The 17500-nt window shown below is 40.0% G+C and overlaps 1 protein-coding gene across 2 annotated transcripts in view; it reads left to right on the top strand.

Annotated features, from left to right (window-relative positions):
* The window catches only part of LOC138006738 (regulator of G-protein signaling 12-like), a 49018-nt gene that overhangs the window by 21226 nt on the left and 10292 nt on the right, over positions 1 to 17500 (top strand). For both annotated transcript variants that reach the window (XM_068853241.1, XM_068853243.1), the window contains 7 exons: positions 2843 to 2939; positions 5663 to 5680; positions 6170 to 6261; positions 10300 to 10488; positions 11407 to 11489; positions 12660 to 12783; positions 15215 to 15305. In XM_068853241.1, the coding sequence (XP_068709342.1) occupies positions 2843 to 2939; positions 5663 to 5680; positions 6170 to 6261; positions 10300 to 10488; positions 11407 to 11489; positions 12660 to 12783; positions 15215 to 15305 (694 nt within the window). The remainder of the gene's footprint in view (positions 1 to 2842; positions 2940 to 5662; positions 5681 to 6169; positions 6262 to 10299; positions 10489 to 11406; positions 11490 to 12659; positions 12784 to 15214; positions 15306 to 17500) is intronic.

Below are 17500 nucleotides of genomic sequence, written 5' to 3'. Positions count from 1 at the left end.
CAGCCATGTGTTTTTTGGAGTGGTTAGGCAGATTAAAATGGCGAGCGACTGGCTTGGATGCATCCTTGTCATTCTTCTCAACATCGCGAAGGTGTTCGCGGAATCGGTCACCTAGTCGTCTACCTGTCTCACCAATGTATAATTTATTGCATAACGTGCAGGTTATGCAATAAATGACATTTGCGGAGGTACATGTGAAACGATCGGTGATCTTAACAGATCGCTTAGGTCCCGATACCTTGCTAGTGTTAACAATGAAAAGACAAGTTTTGCATCGTGAGCGCGCGCATTTGAAAGTGCCGGGTTGCTCGTTAGTTTTGAGCGCGCTTCTAACTAAAAAGTTGCCTACGTTTTTGTCGCGTTTGAATGAAATAAGTGGAGGTTGCGAAAAGATTCTACCAGTCTCGGGATCATTTTGGAGTAATTTAAAATTACTAAGAATGATGCTTTTGACTGCGTGACTATGAGGATGGAAAGTGAGGGTGAATGGAATTCTGTCATTCTTATCTTTTTGTGACGTTTGTAGTGATGACTGTCGATCAAATTGTTGGGCGCGATGATGGCCCGCTTTGACCACAGAGGCAGGATAGCCACGTTTTTCGAAGAACTGGCACATCTCCTCTGATTTGCTGGAAAAATCGGAGTCATCACTACATAGACGTCGAAGTCTAAGAAATTGAGAATAAGGGATGGAGTTCTTGACATGTGATGGATGTGACGATGAATACAACAAATAACTGTGTGAATCAGTAGGTTTGTAGTGCACACTAGTACATAGCACGTTGCCTCTAATAGAAACGTTGATATCTAGAAAAGCCAATGAAGTTTCCGAAATTTCCCAGGTATATTTAAGAGCCGGATGAAAAGAGTTGACGGAGGTTATAAATTGATCGAGTTCTTCTCTGCTGGATGAAATAGCGCCGATGCAGTCGTCGATGTAACGGCCGTAGAGTTCAGGTTTGGGGCCGTTGTACTGACTAAAAAATTGGTGTTCAACATATCCTACAAAAAGATTGGCATAGCTAGGTCCCATTCTTGTGCCCATCGCTACACCATTAATTTGTTTGTAATAGTTGCCGGCGAATGAAAAACAATTAAGCGTTAAAACTAGTTCGGCAAGGCGGAGGAGCGTTTCCGAGCTAGGTTCTTTGACAGTGCGTTGATCGAAAAAGTGTTTAAGTGCTTGAAGACCTTCGCTATTAGGAATGACTGTGTATAGAGATGTAATGTCCATGGTGAAAATAAGTTTGTCTTGGCCGGAGAAATTGAAATCGCGGAAAATTTGTAGTGCGTGTGTACTGTCTTTAATGTATGATGGCAAAGATTTGACGATAGGCGTCATAATCCTGTCTAAGTAGCTAGAAATGAGTTCGGTGGGGCAACTACAGGCAGAAACGATAGGGCGACCTGGGTTGTTGGGTTTGTGAATTTTAGGCAAGAAGTAAATGCACGAAGTTCTAGGGGTGTTGATGATGAGATTAGTGGCAGTGTCCGGTAATTCTTGATTAACTATAAGATTTTGAATGGTGTCTTTGACAAGTTTTTGATTGTTGGAAGTGAGATCTTTAGGGATTTTGGCATAAAACGAGGTATCCGAAAGTTGCCGCAAAGCTTCTTTTTGGTAAAGGTCGGACCGCCAAACAACTACCGCGCCGCCTTTGTCGGCCGATTTGACAACTATGTCGTTGCGTTTACTAAGATTTTTAAGCGCCGCCCACTCTTCCGAGGAAAGGTTGGAAAATTTAGTGTGGCGATTGAATTTAAGTTTGTGAATGTCGCGACGGCATTTTTTGGTGAAAAAATCTAAAGAGGCAAATTGTCCCTCTGGGGGAGTCCATTTGGATTTGCGAACTAGAAGTGTTTCAAAAATATCTTTATTAGAAGTGTCCGAATCATGCTCTTTGTCGTGAAAAAAGGCTTTTAACTGAACGCGGCGAAGGAATTTTTCGACATCTTGCTTAATAGAAAATTCGTTGGTGCGTTTGGTAATAGGGACAAAATTTAGGCCCTTACTGAGAACAGATTTCTCTGAGTCAGTAAGCGGAAGATTTTCTGGAATTGTAATTACGGTATTATGGCTATGCAATGTAGTGTCGTCGGTAATTTGCGGACCTATTAATTGTTGAAGTTTTAGAGTCTTGGTTTGGTGTAAATGGTCAAACAGTCCAGAATTAAGTTGTCGGATTTTAGCGCGAATAGATTGTACTAAAATTGCTGGACAGATTTTGGAAAGTTCGGAGCGACAATGAAGAATTTGTTTGTCAAGTGCGATTCGTTTTTGGCACATAGCTCTAATTGTGATCCTCATAATATTACGTGAAAAAGAATTTTGCGCACATCGAATTTGGTGAAGATACTGATTTGAGTGAGAGAATGTAGCCGGATGAAAGTTCGAGCGAAAACCTTTAGGAATGACTTTAGAGTTGAGGCAACGGCCGATGAAGTTGATGTGACTACAAAACCTAGTTTTGGCGAAAATGAGAGTGGCTAAACGGAAAGCTAAGTTACTGCTAAGTGTGGGAAAAGGAAAAAGATAACTCACGATTTCCTGGCGTAGCTCCTTGGTGAGTTTCTTCAAGCTTGGCATCGTCGTCTTGGGTCTCCTGTTAGAAATCTGTGGATTGAAAAAGTCTGGTTTTCATATGCCGCCGATTTCCCCGAAAATATGGGTGTTGCATGTGGTCACCTCTTTAATTACTCATTTGAATCTCTATTCGTTCGAAATGTCAGCTCATAAATATTTCTCACGGTAATTACGTTTATCAAGTTTCACTTGCTAGGGACGCAGCACCAAAGTTTCGTTTTGAAAGTAACCCCCTCATTTGTTTATTCTTGCCTCCAGCGTTCACGGCGCGGAAGAGGAAGCAAACACAGTAGTAAGAGATCAACTACTTCAGGTTCGGATGGAGACAAGAGGAGGTCATTTCTACCGTGGAAAGGTTAGTCAGATTAAACGGAGGGTTTCAATTGAGTTAACTGAAACATCATACAATTACAAGCGTCTATTTAAAACTCAAAACTAAGTAAAACCCATTCACCCCTAAATCGACCTAAACCGGGCCATACTTAGTATTTTACTCTGATTTTACTCGTCAATGGAGAACTCCCAGGAGTCAATGGGTTAATCACTCACTGAAAAACAATGTTCCATTAATGTAATGAACTAATCAACCCGCCGCCGGCCAAGAAAGAGTTTAAGCAGTGCCTACGGCAACGTCAAAGAAAACGTCACTCCAGAAAATAACTTAGCGCTATCGTTAATATTTCCAGATAATTCCATGAGCTAGTTCACATTGTACAATACTTGCGAACTATCCTCTGACTGATTGGGTGAGAAGGGTTTTAAAGTAGACATAGAACATGAATCGTTCGTTATTATATGCTCGTGCACGTTGTCGTCGTCGTCGGTGATTTCACGTTATTAGGGACTTAAAGATCTACGACGTGGTCGTCAACGAGAACGCCTCGAAACAACAATAGGGAGCTTACGAAACGAGGACGACGACGGCTGCGAGGACTTCATTTAAAAATACGAATTCGCGTTATTTATATCACTGCGAAACTATTTCATGTCATTTCGCGTTAAAAATGTGTAGTAGCTGGTGAGGAATTAAACTGGTATGAGTGGGTTGGAAGCGTAGAGAGAGAACTGAAAATTCATCGTCATGTGCTAATGTCCTCCACAGAACCTTGAATTTGGTCATTTCACATCGTCATTTAGGAGATGACGGCAAAGAAATGTACCAAAATGTAAAACGCACGTGCAGAGCGTGCAGAGCCATTGTTTTTGCTCACTAAACGTAGTAGGGAGTTTAAGATCTACGACGCGACGGCAACGAAAACGTCACAAATTGTGCATATTTAATGAGCAAAAACAATAGCTTTGCACGCTCTGTACGTGCATTTTAAGTTTTTGTACATTTCTTTCACGTTTTCGGCAAATCTACGACGTGAAATGACCAATTCTCAAGTTTTAAGGGGAGAACGTGAACAAAAGGCAGCGAATTTGAATTTTCTGTCGTAGATTCAATACCGCACTTCCTAATTCAGTTCCTGGAGAGTTACACTAGTTTTTAGAAGTTATACAAGAACGACGTAACGACGGAAAAGATTAATAAACATGAACTTGCAATTTTAAATGACGTTTTCGTTATCGTCGCGTCGCTGATCTTAAACTCCCTATTGTTTTGTAGCGTCGTCGTTGCTGTCGGCGTCGTCGTTTCGTAAGCTCCCTATTGTCATTGGTTAAAAGTGGAAAAACAATCGTGCTGCACGAGCGGCGCGCATTTTAGCACAAATTCGTGCGGTCCTCTTCACAACAACGACGTGAAATCACTAAATTTGAGGTTTTGACGACAACGCGAGCATGCAACAGAGAATCTTTCGTTCTCTATTTTCACTCTGAAACCTCTCGTACCAATTTATTTTTAGGATACTTCGCCCACATTGTACAACGCGAACGAGATGGCTAAACCGCGAGAAACTTACGATAGCGCAAAGTTATATTTTGAGGTGACGTTTTCATCGACGTCGCCGTCGTAGATCTTAAACTCCCTATTAGGGAGCTTAAGCACGCGCGTTTTTGAGACCCGGACGGCAACCGGAAGTGAGCTGTTTTCCCTTTTAACCTGTTTTCACGCAACCACATTTACATTGCTAAGTATCTTTTCTCCATTAGAGGTGATTAGTGTAAAAAGAAATATAAAAGTAGTATGTGGCAATTTATTTTTATAACAGAAAAAAAAAACACCCAACAGCGATGAACTTTAACCTTTGCTTTTTGTGGGGCAATCCTCAACGAGCCAACTTTGTTTAGTCTAAATGACCTAAGCACTGTTTTTCTTGTGTTTCCAACGCTGTTATCGATGTAAATTCTTTTTTTTTTTCTGTTTAAACCGTCCTACATGCTGCAATCTTAAAATAAAACGGGTCATTTACATAAACACTGATAAATTCTTACCGTTATAAAGTTATCGAGTCGGAAGTTTTTCTCTTTAATACTGTTCGTTTGCTTTGCTTAAATGTAACAAATGGTTTTTATTTGGAAATCTTGCGATTGAAAGTTCTGTATAAATTGTCGTTAGCACTTTTGCACTCCATTACGTGTACTCAACTTTGATATTAACACGTCACCCACAACTTGTTGTAAATCGCGAGAAGAATACGCTAGAACATTGTTTTCTTTTCTATGTGTCGGGTTTGATTTTGTTACCAAGGGAAAGGTAACTTCAATATTGAATAATGTTTGCAGTTGAGTTACACTTATTGCGAATTGTTTTATTTGTTTATTTTCTTTGACTCTGGCTATTACTTGTTTCTAATGTAATATCGAGCTCTTGCTTGGTGTGTATTATTCTTTACCATTATTTGTAGTTTATGAAATAAAGTCAGTTTTCGCACCAGTTGAAATAGACCGCAATCTGAAAAGATTTTTGTCTGGAGAAGGAATGCTATTTTTTTATGATGTGTATGGAGAAATAAATTTTTTTTTTTAAAAAAAGAAGTCGGTTATAGATATATTTCTTTCTCTTTGTCAACAACAGTTATTTTGAATTATGTATGCAGCGCTTCTATTTATTGGTTGTTAAGACCTACTGAAACAATATTGCTTCTGTTTTCAAGTTCTTGAATGCTAATAACGTCCCTCCCCTCTACTTTACAGGCAAACACGTCAAGAAAGGTGAGGATATTGGTTTCCGGAAAAAAACTTGGCTCGTATTGCCTTCCTTCTCGGAGTAACGAGAACACTTAAATTCATCTTGCTGCCATCGGACAATAGATCATTTTACGGCCCTTGTTGAGAGTTGTTTTAAGCTGTTTTAAAAAAATACAGAGATGCTAAAGTTTCAGATCACAAGGCGAGCTACAAACGTCTATGTTCAAAGCCCAGTGACATTTAATTTTCGTAATGATCATTGTAAGTATAGTTAACGTTGGAGATGTTTACCATTTCCTTCCAAGGTCATCGTGTTAGTAATTTTTAGTTGCACTTGATTCTTGAAGGAGGATATTTCCATAAACAAACTGAGTTCGCAGCAAGTTCAAGTGTTTTTTGGTTAATTAGTGTTGTTTTTTTGGGGGGCTGATCTTTTTCAATGTAATATTGAGGCTGAAAGGTCGTAGAGTATTTTCATCCATATTAACTGATTTTTAATTTGTTTTCTTATAGGTGATCGGTCGTTCGGCAGTCAACCAGGCAGCGCTCGTAGCTCAATTTCATCGCTGTCGGATTCCGTACAACATATTAGCTACTCTTCTGAGGTTCGTGTTTTTCAGTCTTATCTTTTTTTTTCTTACTTGTGTCACGCAAACGAGTGACAGTGATTGAAGCGTGTGTCACGCTTAGTGATTATCAAGCAAGGTGGACGATCACTTTTAAAGGAAATGTTTAGTGATGATCTCAGTATTTTCCATTTTTTTAAAGATGTCGTGCTTTTCTTAAATCAAAAGTGAAAAAACTTGTCAAGTCTAGCTACTGCCATAGTTAGAAGCCTTTTCGAAAAATCTCCGAAAATCCGAGACAAATTATTGGATGGCAAATTGCACGTGACCCCATGCTTTCTTTATTTAAAAGTTGTAAACCGAAGTTGCACAAGTGATGTCCGGTTCAAATTGTCCCTGGTAAATTTTTGATAGTTCTCTGAATGGTTCTAGCGAATTTCTTGGCAACCCCGTTCTCAGGGTCTCTCTTCTCTGCCTCCTTTGTCGTTTGTCCGCAACGACAAAGGAGGCAGAGAAGAGAGACCCTGAGAACGAGGTTGATTTCTTGGCGGGTCACTGTATGGTCGCTAGAAAAGGGGTCAGCGATATAGCATCCCTGTAGCTTCCGTAAAAATAGCAGTCTTCTTTTCTTGTCGTTTATTGTTTGTCGCTCTTTTATTCAAACTAAAGAGAGTTTGAGTTTTTACAAGTAGCAAATTTTACCCTTACGTTTACTCAAGTGCGACGTTTTTTATTGTGGTTTGGTTTTCGTTCAACAATTTACAGTTTAGTTGTTTCTTGTTTTATTAGGAAAAAAAAACAACCTCTGTTCTCCCCAAAATGTGTTTTTTTTTATGTTTTGGGACCGAACAAATGCAGCCGGTTAATGACCATTTGTATCAAAACGTCTTAATAGTTTGGTATTTTATGTTTTCAACAATGTGATGAATAATTAAATTTGCTTTTAGCGAGAGATTGGACCCGCTGTCAAGTGATGTGTCGTGTTGTCTGCGTTTCAGAAAGTGTTGCTTTTCTTGAATAACAAGAGAATAGAGAATTTCCAATATTGTTACATTATTGCAATAAGACGTTTTCTATTGCCCTGCCTTTTAATTGATAAATTCTCGGTGTGTTTCCTGCTGTTTTCGTCTCGTTTATGCCACTTTGCCGTCAGACGTAATGACTGTAAGACTTGACCAAGGTGTAGGATTATTGTCTAAATTTAATGAAGCTAGGAAAACGACAAAAAGGCCCCTTTTCTTTGGTTCAGTTTTGAGTGCGTTTTATCATTGATTTAAACTCGATGAGAACTAATCTAAGTTTTGAACAAAGTATAGAAGTGAAATTGCCTCGTTAACACAGAGCTCAAAAGATCGAATGGCGCCAAGTTTTGGTGTGGACTTGGGAAGGGGAAGAACGTATTTTGGGTCAGGGGCTTTCGATAAAAGGATTCTTTTAAGGTTGGCACATTTGATTGTAAACAGTAATATACCCTTTTAAAAACAGTTCGAAAAAAGGTTGATTTTTTTTAGCCTACGTGTAGCCGTATCGTCCCCCTGAAGGAACTTTAAAACGGGAGGAGGGAACGACTTGCTGTGGGGATATACTGTTGCTGAGATCTTGAACGGGATTTAAACGCTGCGATACCGGTGCTTTCCTTCACCAATTGAGCGACACACGTTTAAGATGTTGCGATGATAATAGACATGTAGATGTTTTTCATTTTGCTACATTCGTCGGGATGTGGAGAAGTTTATTACGGGACGACAAATGTTTCAGTCTCCTTGAACTCTCCTTTAACCTTAAGGTCGTTCCGATCAATTTCATACTTGGATAACTGACACAAACTTTGTATTCAAAGAATAATCTTGAAGTGGCCACACTGAGAAGCACGAAATTGTCCTTTGGGGGTATTTTCTTTTTAGCCTTTGCTGTCGTCGCTATCGGATTTTTAAATAATACAGTACAAACTAAATGCGAACCTTTCATTCTATATTTTTACTCTGAAAGCGCTCGTATAAATTTAGTTTTAGGATAACTCGTCCATATTCTATGACGTGAACGTGAAGGACTAATCGCGAAAGACCTAGGATTGCCTAAAGTTATGTTTTGAGGTGACTTTTTCGTCAATGTCGCCATCGTAGATCTGCAAGTCCCTTAATAATGATAGTATTGTTTAAGTGGCTGTCTGCCTCCTTGTCTAATTCAGTTGGGAAACTTTTTGAAAATCATGGCCTCACTGAGATATTAGTGTTCAACTTGAGACTCTCCGTTTAATTGATCATTCCAAATGCCATCTCGTGAAGATCGCCAAATATATCCCTTTGATTTTTAGCTTCAATATATTTCTGCGCCAGATATCCGGTCTCTCATTGTGCATTGTTTTCCGACTGGATATTACTTTTTTTCCGGGATAACCCTTTAGTATAAGCTTCTTAAACGAGGAAGCACTTAAGATATTTACGAAAGGCCCCGTTTTGGAGACAGTTCGTTAGTGCACCGATCTAGTAGATGTCTTCTTAACATCATGAGATCTTTGCATGCTCTTTCCCGGAGTGAAGCTCAGTGTACAGGAATTTTAATGAACCTCGAGAGCACTTTGTAAATCCATTAAGCTTCTGTGAGGATTTGTTTGAGGATTTCAAGTGTTTTAAGGACGGTGCCTACGTTCTGTGCATCTTGAGATACTCAGATTTCCTATGGGTGGTGCTTAATTAATACAGGGTTTATTTTCGTGCGGTTCAAAACTATGCGGAGAAAGCAGAATTTAGCAAGTGCTGTTGGTATCGAAAAAGAAAATCGGGGGTAACCATGCATTTTTTAGAAATAATTAAGCTTCAATTTGGAATAGAACGCGGCACATTGCTTTGTATTTTAAAGCATTTTACAAATATTGTTGATTAATTATCTTCGAAAAATGCGTAGTTACCCCCAATTTTCTTTTTGGATTTCAATAACATTTGTTAAGATTTGCTTTTCCCGCATATTCAGTAAACCACGTAAAAATATCATTGAATCCATTAAGTTATTTGAAAATGTCTGCCCCCAATTTGATCTTTCTTTCATTTTAACACTAAGTGAATATTGAGTTGTCTGAAAGTAGCAATTAAGATCACCAGAATTAGGAACAACAGATAAATAAGCAACTTTATTTATATTTGATTGCTATATATCTATATATATATATGGCGGTCGCTATACCGTATAGCGAAGAGTTTAGTGTTCGGTAGAACACGGCCATGCACTTCTACGGTCTACTGACAAAATTTCTAAGTTGAAGTTAAATCCTAATTTTTGTCGATCGCCCATTGAACTGTAACCAAAAGGTTAGTAGTCGAGGTGTTTGCGTGCCATTTTTGTCTCGGTTTTTCGTGTCTGTCCCTTTTCTTGCTCTTCTTAAAACGATCTTTCCTTAGGTTTTTTTCGTGGCTGTTTAGGTTCAACGTTTGTTCGAGAGTTAATGTATTTTGAACAAGAACAACAATAACAGTTGCTAAATGTATATAGAGCGATTTTCGATTGAGTGTCGAAAGTAATTTGCGAATTGCTTTGGTTTATGATTACTTCATTCAGTTATTGGCTCAAAGTAGTGAAACCAAAACCAATTGTGGCTCGCGCGTGCGTATTTTCCCGCGCTTTGTGTCGGCTACGTGTAATTACGTGGGAGTTTTGATTGTTTTACTGGATTGTCTCCGTCCTTTTTGATTGGCCAAAGTAATTACTTTAGTTTTGGTTTTGGTTTTGGTTTTACGACACTCGATTGAAACTCGCTCTATTTGAAGTGCGGGTTGTAGATGAAAGGGAGAGGTTATCCTCGCACTTATGTTGGCAGATGTGGGCAACGTAAGTGCAATGTAAGCATTCCCGATACCCGGAGACCCGAAGACCCGAAGAATTCGGGTGGCTTCGACAGGATTCGAACCTATGACCTCTGCAACGCGGGTGCAATGCTCCACCAACTGAAGCTTGGAGGCTTGACGTTCATTCGAGCATTTACATAACCCTTTCTCTAATCTGTTAATCATAGAACCCGACCCCGAAAGACGCAAATCGACGAAGGGCACCATAACTTTCTCCGCCCTCTTTCTTTATTTTCAGTCATTGACCGTAGATCAAAGGAGAGAAAGCGAGTCATTCCAGTTCTGTCGAGTTGTGTTACCAGACCGCTCCTCCACCATTGTACTGTGCAAGGAAGGACAGACCCTGCGTCAAGCTCTGATAAACCTCTGCGAAAGGAGACATCTTTCCTTCGTTGTCCACGACGTGTACCTCGGCGGAGGAGACAAGGTACTCAGCTGTGGTACACGACACTATAAGGGTCACTTGGGTTAGGACTAGGACCAGGGGCCCGTTTCTCGAAAGTCCCGAAAACTTTTCAGGCCCGAAAAGCCATTTTTGAAACTGCCAACCGCTTGTTTTAGAATGCCGATGATCTTTTAACATGTTTTCAAGGTAACAAAAAGCAAAATAACTGTGAAGTTTGACGACTCAAATCCTCTCCATTCTTGAGATACAAAGGGAATTGTGGCACCCGAAAATGGCCCGTAAAGTTTCGGGTCTTTCGAGAAACGGGCCCCAGATGACCGACGTTGTGATAACGTGGAAGTACTTCTGTTGAAACAGGCCATTCAACAGTTTGAAAGTAGTTGAACGAAAACGGAAACAAGCTCTCTTACTTCAAACACGTTGCCATTAGTGGAACGGCGTCCGGGAATCAAACGTTCTCCTGTCTTAATAGGCCTATGACCCACTATTCGATGTTGAACCTCAGCTTTATATCTGGCACGTGCACTGATCCTTTCAGCAGCATTCAATTCAGGAGCGCGCGTTTTTTAAGTTTATGATTATAAACATGTGAAAGGTCATTTTTTCCTGGACATTTTCCCTTGCTTTGTATTTTCAACTCATCCTTGATTCCATAATTATAATAATAACTTTATTAATGTGTCATATTAAGCTAGTTTGGAGACACGTAACTACCTATGTGATACATTTAGTTAAAATAAATGATTAATTGACTTATGAAATTATGTAACTATAAAATAAATTAATAAATAGGTTTTGTTAGTCAAAAACTGTGCTCATTTCGCGATGTGTTTTTTGGGAAAATATCATTTCATAATTTATGTCGAAATATTAGCTGTTTGGACTTCTTTCAGAGAAAACGGTATTTATAACTGATACATCCCATTTCTCCGTTCACAGCTTGTACCTTTAGAGGAACTTGACGAAGACATGTCTATCATGGGTGGCAGAGAGATAGTGCTTGAACACAGAACATTATTCAGGTATAATGATAGATTCTATATTTTTCAGCATTCCTTTAAGTGTTTTGTGGTTGTCATTGGAACGATCGGTGGTATATCGGTGGTTTGTAAGCAATATCTTCAAACATATTGGAAACAATCTCCTACAGTCTTTAATCGGGATTACCATACAAATCCTTTTGTTATATACCTAGACTGTCACTCAGCAAAACGAGCACTGTGATTGGTTGATTCTCGGTTACGTGCCCCTGATCAAATTCAAATGTATCCCGACCGGGATACAATTCCAGAGTTATTGCCCGCTCCGGATGTTTTGCTGCGATTGTTGAAGGAAAAGTCTAAATATTTATCAAAGCACTTAATGTATGGTCCCTCGGGAAACTCGTTAGTTTTGTTTTCCTTCGAGTCCTGATGTTTCCCTGGACTTCGTCTCGGGAGACATCAGGCAGGACTCTCGGGAAAACAAAACTGACTGTTTCCCTCGGGACCATACATTAAGTGTATAATATTTTTTGTCGACCATGTTAGCTCACAGGTACCCCAGGCTCTATATTTGTGACAATGTAGGGCTTATATGGGGAAATAAAGGAGGCATGTGGAGCGAAGTGGCGTAATTTTCAGCTTTCAGTCGGCGACTAAATGAAGTAATTTTAAGTTGTCATCCACCAAAATGCGGAGATGACGCAAGGATAAGAGCTTCCTATAATGTGAACAAAATGTACGAATTCTGCCGGGTTGACGAACAAAACGTGCTAACGAAAGAGTTGTTGTTGTTGTTGTTGTTGTTTGTATCATCTGACTTGGCGACGATGAAACATCCAAGCAGTTTCCTCGGCAGCACATAACAGAGGTCAGGGCCTGGAGACGCTTTACATCTTATTCTGCCGAGTAGCTATGATCTGTTCGGTACTACAGCCTCGACATCGCCAAAAGATGAAAATTTTAGTTTAAGGAGAAAAAAAGTAATTTGATTATTGCTTTCGTTGCTGCAGGCATCTTCGTTGCTAAATTCCCTAGCGTTTGAGTTTACTCCTGCCACCTTTAACAACCCAACTTTGCAAAACACGTACATTTCCATGGCGGAAAAACCATCCATTGAAATTCCTTGGCCCACTGCTTGACGCTTCTTCATTATGCAGTGTCCAATTCCAGCTGGTTCCACTAAAATTAACTGTACTGTCTGCCTTTCAGACTGGAACTCCCTGACGGTGTACCTGTTTCCGTGAAAGTCAAGCCTGAGCAAAGCTTACGGTTGTGTCTGGAGCCCATTCTCTCTCGACAAGGCTTCTCATCTGATCACGTGATTGCACATGTGGTAAGTGAAGTTCCTCAGGGAAAAAAAACTGCCTGTTGTTGTCGTCGTTCCTGTCGGGAACGGAAAGGTGTCAATAACGGCGCCACGAAACAGGGGGCTAAAAGGGTGCAAAAAATCGACCATCGCTGCAGATGTGCTGTGCACTTCGGTACAGGGATGGCGGCGCAGTGGTGAGACCACTCGCCTCCCACCAATGTGGCGCGGGTTCGATTCCCAGATCCGGCGTCATATGTGGGTTGAGTTTGTTGGTTCTCTACTCTGCTCCTAGAGGTTTTATTCCGGGTACTCCGGTTTTCCCCTTTCCTCAAAAAAACCAAATATGATTTGATGTGTATAAATTTGATTTCATCTGTGCACGACCCCTCAAGCTATTCAGCTTTAAACATTATCGTGTGAAAATGTAGAGGATATTACATGGCCGCGCGGAGATACAAAATTTCTCTTCGAGTGTTGTATTTTTCAACACGAGAAGAGAAATTTCGTATCTCCAAGCCGCCATGTAATATTCTATTTATTATATAAACACCAATGAAATACTAAATCATTTCACGAAAGGCGCGATTTTCACATGTAACCATAGCAACAGTGATCTTTTCACGTGTGAAAATAATATGTCAGGGCTTGAAATTAGGTTTTTTGCTCAGGTGCCAGCTGGCGACTAATGGGGAAAATTTGGTCGCCAGGGCATAAATTTTGATCGCCAACTTTGCATGCAAGGAAAGTCATAATTATTAAGTAACACAAAAAAAACAGCACGAGAAAGATCTCTAAAGCCATTGTTGTTTTCGGCTTAGTTTGGTGATGGTGTTCTTTAATGTTGTTTGAAATGGAGCGAACCACAGTCCGTGTTTTCCATAGCAAGGCAAACATGGGTCCTTTTAGCCTTGCTTTTCACCTCTTCAAAACGTAGTTCTTATTCTCCTACAGCTTGCGTGGCAAGCAACTTACTGGGCAAGCAACTTACGTTTCTCGCGACTAAACGCAATACTACAATTGCTCGGCCTAGGCCCCTACACAACCACAATGCTCGTACCAGTTTCCGATCGAGATAAAATAAAAGGAGCGGCTTGTAAACGGTTTCAGTAGCCTCTTAAATCAGAGGAACTTGGTTTCTTAACGTACTTTTCTAACGATATTTATCTTCATTTATCAATCACCTTGTGCAGTCAATTTTACAAGTGTTCGCTTTCTAACAGAGGGAACAAGTTCTCCAACCCACTTTACGTTAAGGGTACAGGTTGCTTTTTGAAAGCTCCATGCAAATTTTAAACTCATTGTGCGATGTCTAGCTTCATTATCAATATGTTATCAATATCAAGCTAGTTCTGAGGAGGTTTTTTCGGTAATATGGCTAAATCTACGTTTTCATCATTGACAACTGACGATGGATTTAAATTTTCAATTAACCTTCTTGCAGAATCTTCGTCTTCCGGGCGCCAAATAAACCTAATCGGCTAACTCAATGTTTTACCCAATTCAAATCTCCCGAACGATTTCATCATATAAAGATTCAAATACAACAGTTGTCTACTGTTTATCCTAACGTGATTCGCCAGTTGGCGACGAGTGCTGAAAATCTAGTCGCCAGCACTCAATTTTTGGTCGCATTGGCGACCAGTGAGTCGCAATTTCAAGCCCTGCATGTTATCTTCACGTGTGAAGATCTCATGTTCGCGAAAGCTCACTTGGTATTTCATTGGTGTTTATATAGAGCGAGTTTCAATTGAGTGTCGTAAAACCAAAACCAAAGTAATTACTTTAGCCAATCAAAAAGGACCGAGACAATCCGGCAAACCAATCAAAACTCGAAGTAATTACACGTAGCCGACACAAAGCGCGGGAAAATGTGCACGCGTGAGCCACGATTGGTGTTGGTTTCACTTCTGATTGGATGAAAAAATGGCGCGAGAACTTTGAACCAATCACTGAGTGAAGTAATCATAAACCAAAGTAATTATCTAATTACTTTCGACACTCAATTGAAAACCGCTCTAATAAAAACTTCTAGTGGTAGTAGTAGTAGTAGTATCGATTGTGCTACGAAAAGAAAGCGGAATAGTAAAGCTCGCAAGTGTTTAGTTTGGAGTGTTAAGGAAAGGAACTTCGTTTAAGTGTCTAATCTTCTAGCGCCGTAGAGCACTAATCGGGGACACTGTAAATTGAAATTAACAGGTTAACGCAAATAAAATCAACTTTTGGTTTTTGAGGAGAGGGGAAAACCCGGAGTACCCGGAGAAAAACCACTCGGTGCAGAGTAGAGAACCAACAAACTCAACCCACATATGACGCCGAGTCTGGGAATCGAACCCGGGCTACATTGGTGGGAGGCGAGTGCTCTCACCACTGCGCCATCCCTACATCCCTTCAGCTACCTTTTAGATAATTTTTACTCATTTGGAAAAAAAAACAACTTTTTGTGCTGCTGTTTCAGGACGGACGTGACGAACCTTTGGATCCTGATGTCCCGGCAGCCACTATCGAACATCAGTACGTGGTAGTTGAGACCGCCGGACACTTAACAGGTACAAATACCATACAAATTTAGGGAGTCTGCTTTTGCAATAGCACGGCGAAATATTCCGTAAAATTCTGAGATTTTCAGGTTAAGCCTCGCCGTTTTCAGTAAAATTGCTTGTTTAAGAGTGGTATTTTGAAGAAGGACAAAAACAAGAAATTGTCCAATCTCGCTTATAAATTATTTCAGCACAGATCAAAAGTCATTTGCTTTTATCTTTTTACGAGAATGTCTTTTTTCGTTGCTTTTCTCCTTGCCAACAAGGGAGGCTTATAATATAGCTGCAATGAAATGGAGAAGATATTCTAAATTTTGTTAATTAAATGTCTTAACCAGGCCCGGGTTGCACGAAGTATGGTCAGCGCTAACCAGCGTTAAATACCATGGAAACCTCTTGACTAATGGTTAGCACCAACTAGGGCCTGGTTGTTCAAAAACCGATTAACGCTAATCCAAGATTAAAAATTAACCAAGGAGTTTATTTCTCTACTCCCAAATGCTCTTTAACGCTGATATTCGATCGGCAAAACTTTACAATGGAAGAAGTCAATCTTGAAAAACAAAATAAGCAAAAGAAACTTTCACCAAAAAGTTGAAAACATGAAACAGAAGTTAACGCTAATCCCGGATTAAGTTAATCTGCTTTCGAACAATCGGGCCTATGCTTCCAGCAACCCGTGCCTGGTTGCCATACCACGGAGCGGAACTAGGGGAGGGGTGCAGGGGGGTGCAATGGTCAGCGCTAGACAAGCTTTTAAGAAACCCAGGCCTTCTCGCAACATTAAAGAGATTTTACCGCGGCAAACGGCAAACGCGAGACTGAAATTGGAGTTTTGCCAAAAACCAAAGAAACTTGTGTGATGTTAGCTCATTCTTTGCCTGTCGTGCAACTACTAAAAAGGAAGATGTTAGAATGAACGAATTTTCGTGCTTGGATGAGAACAGCAGCCTTCTTTGCCGTTTCGTGTTCACACAGTGCTAAATATCTCTATTTACAGCAACAGTTGACATTAGCGTTATCTTTCATTCAGGAATATGCCCTCGAGTGTACGAGCAAATAGGAATTGTCATTATAAGTTCCCACTTAAAGGTTTTTATGCGGTGCGTAATCTTAGCTTTTATCCTAATTGAAAAACATCTCAAATTACAGTCATAAAAATTCAGTGTTTTGTCTCAAATGGTGACAAACTTAATTATATACGATTGGATTTGTAAGGCTGATGGAGGGCATATATTTATCGTGTACTAGTGACATTATTGACGTTTCAATACAAACCTCCATTAGAGCTCATTATGGACACGTATTGAGGATGTTTGTCTGAATCTGATAATCGATTCCCCTCATTTTGGCTTTTAATTCGTGTAGATGTCACAGATAAACAAAACTGAGAGGCAAATACTAAGAAACCGTTGATACATGCAATCTTCAGTAACACGCAAGCAATGGTCATTCTAATGTACCTGGCACCCGAAGTAGGAGCCTCGTTTACTCGGTGAATTGCCAGTTGAGAAGTCGCGGAAACCTACAAGAGCCGGTCGAAAAACGCGGCGCCTGTGAATTGGATCGTAACGATGAAATTTAGTGTGTTCTGAAGCTGTAAAAATCGAATTCTTCTAGTTGCGATTTGAAGTTTCGGAGACACGTTTGGTTAAATCGCGAGTGATGTTAAAGTTTGCGGTCAGTGGTAAGTTAATCTGTCGGGAGTGGATTGTATTTTCTGTTTTATTGTGTGGCGTTTAATTTCAATATATGGTCATTGTTGATCCTTGTGCATATTTGTCATTTTGCAGCAGCCTTTTTTTAGTCAATGTTGGCTGTATTTTTCGTGTTTCGACCGTTATTTTTACATTTTTGTCTTTGACGGGTGGAGACAAGGAAATTCGATTTTGTTTGTAGACCCGCAGAGAATTTTTTAGTCAGACGCTTCGCATGAAAATCATTGTACTATTCCGATGTGATCTTGTTTGCGATGTGATCTTGTGAAATTACTGTTGGTAAACGTTTCTTTAAAAACACGCCCATTGCTCATCGATGAACTCGTGTTTTTTCACCGAAAATTTTTTGCAGGCTTATGAAAGACAATGAAACAGGTGGTCGTTTTGAATTTTCGGCTGCCCTGTTTTTGTTCATAGCATTCAGTTTTCCAAACATGATTTGGTCGCGCCATTGATTTGAGACGGGGATTTCGTAAGTCTTTCCAC

Source organism: Montipora foliosa, chromosome 6 (genome assembly GCF_036669935.1).
Source record: "Montipora foliosa isolate CH-2021 chromosome 6, ASM3666993v2, whole genome shotgun sequence".
NCBI lineage: Eukaryota > Metazoa > Cnidaria > Anthozoa > Scleractinia > Acroporidae > Montipora > Montipora foliosa.
This window is presented reverse-complemented; position numbering and strand designations above follow the sequence as displayed.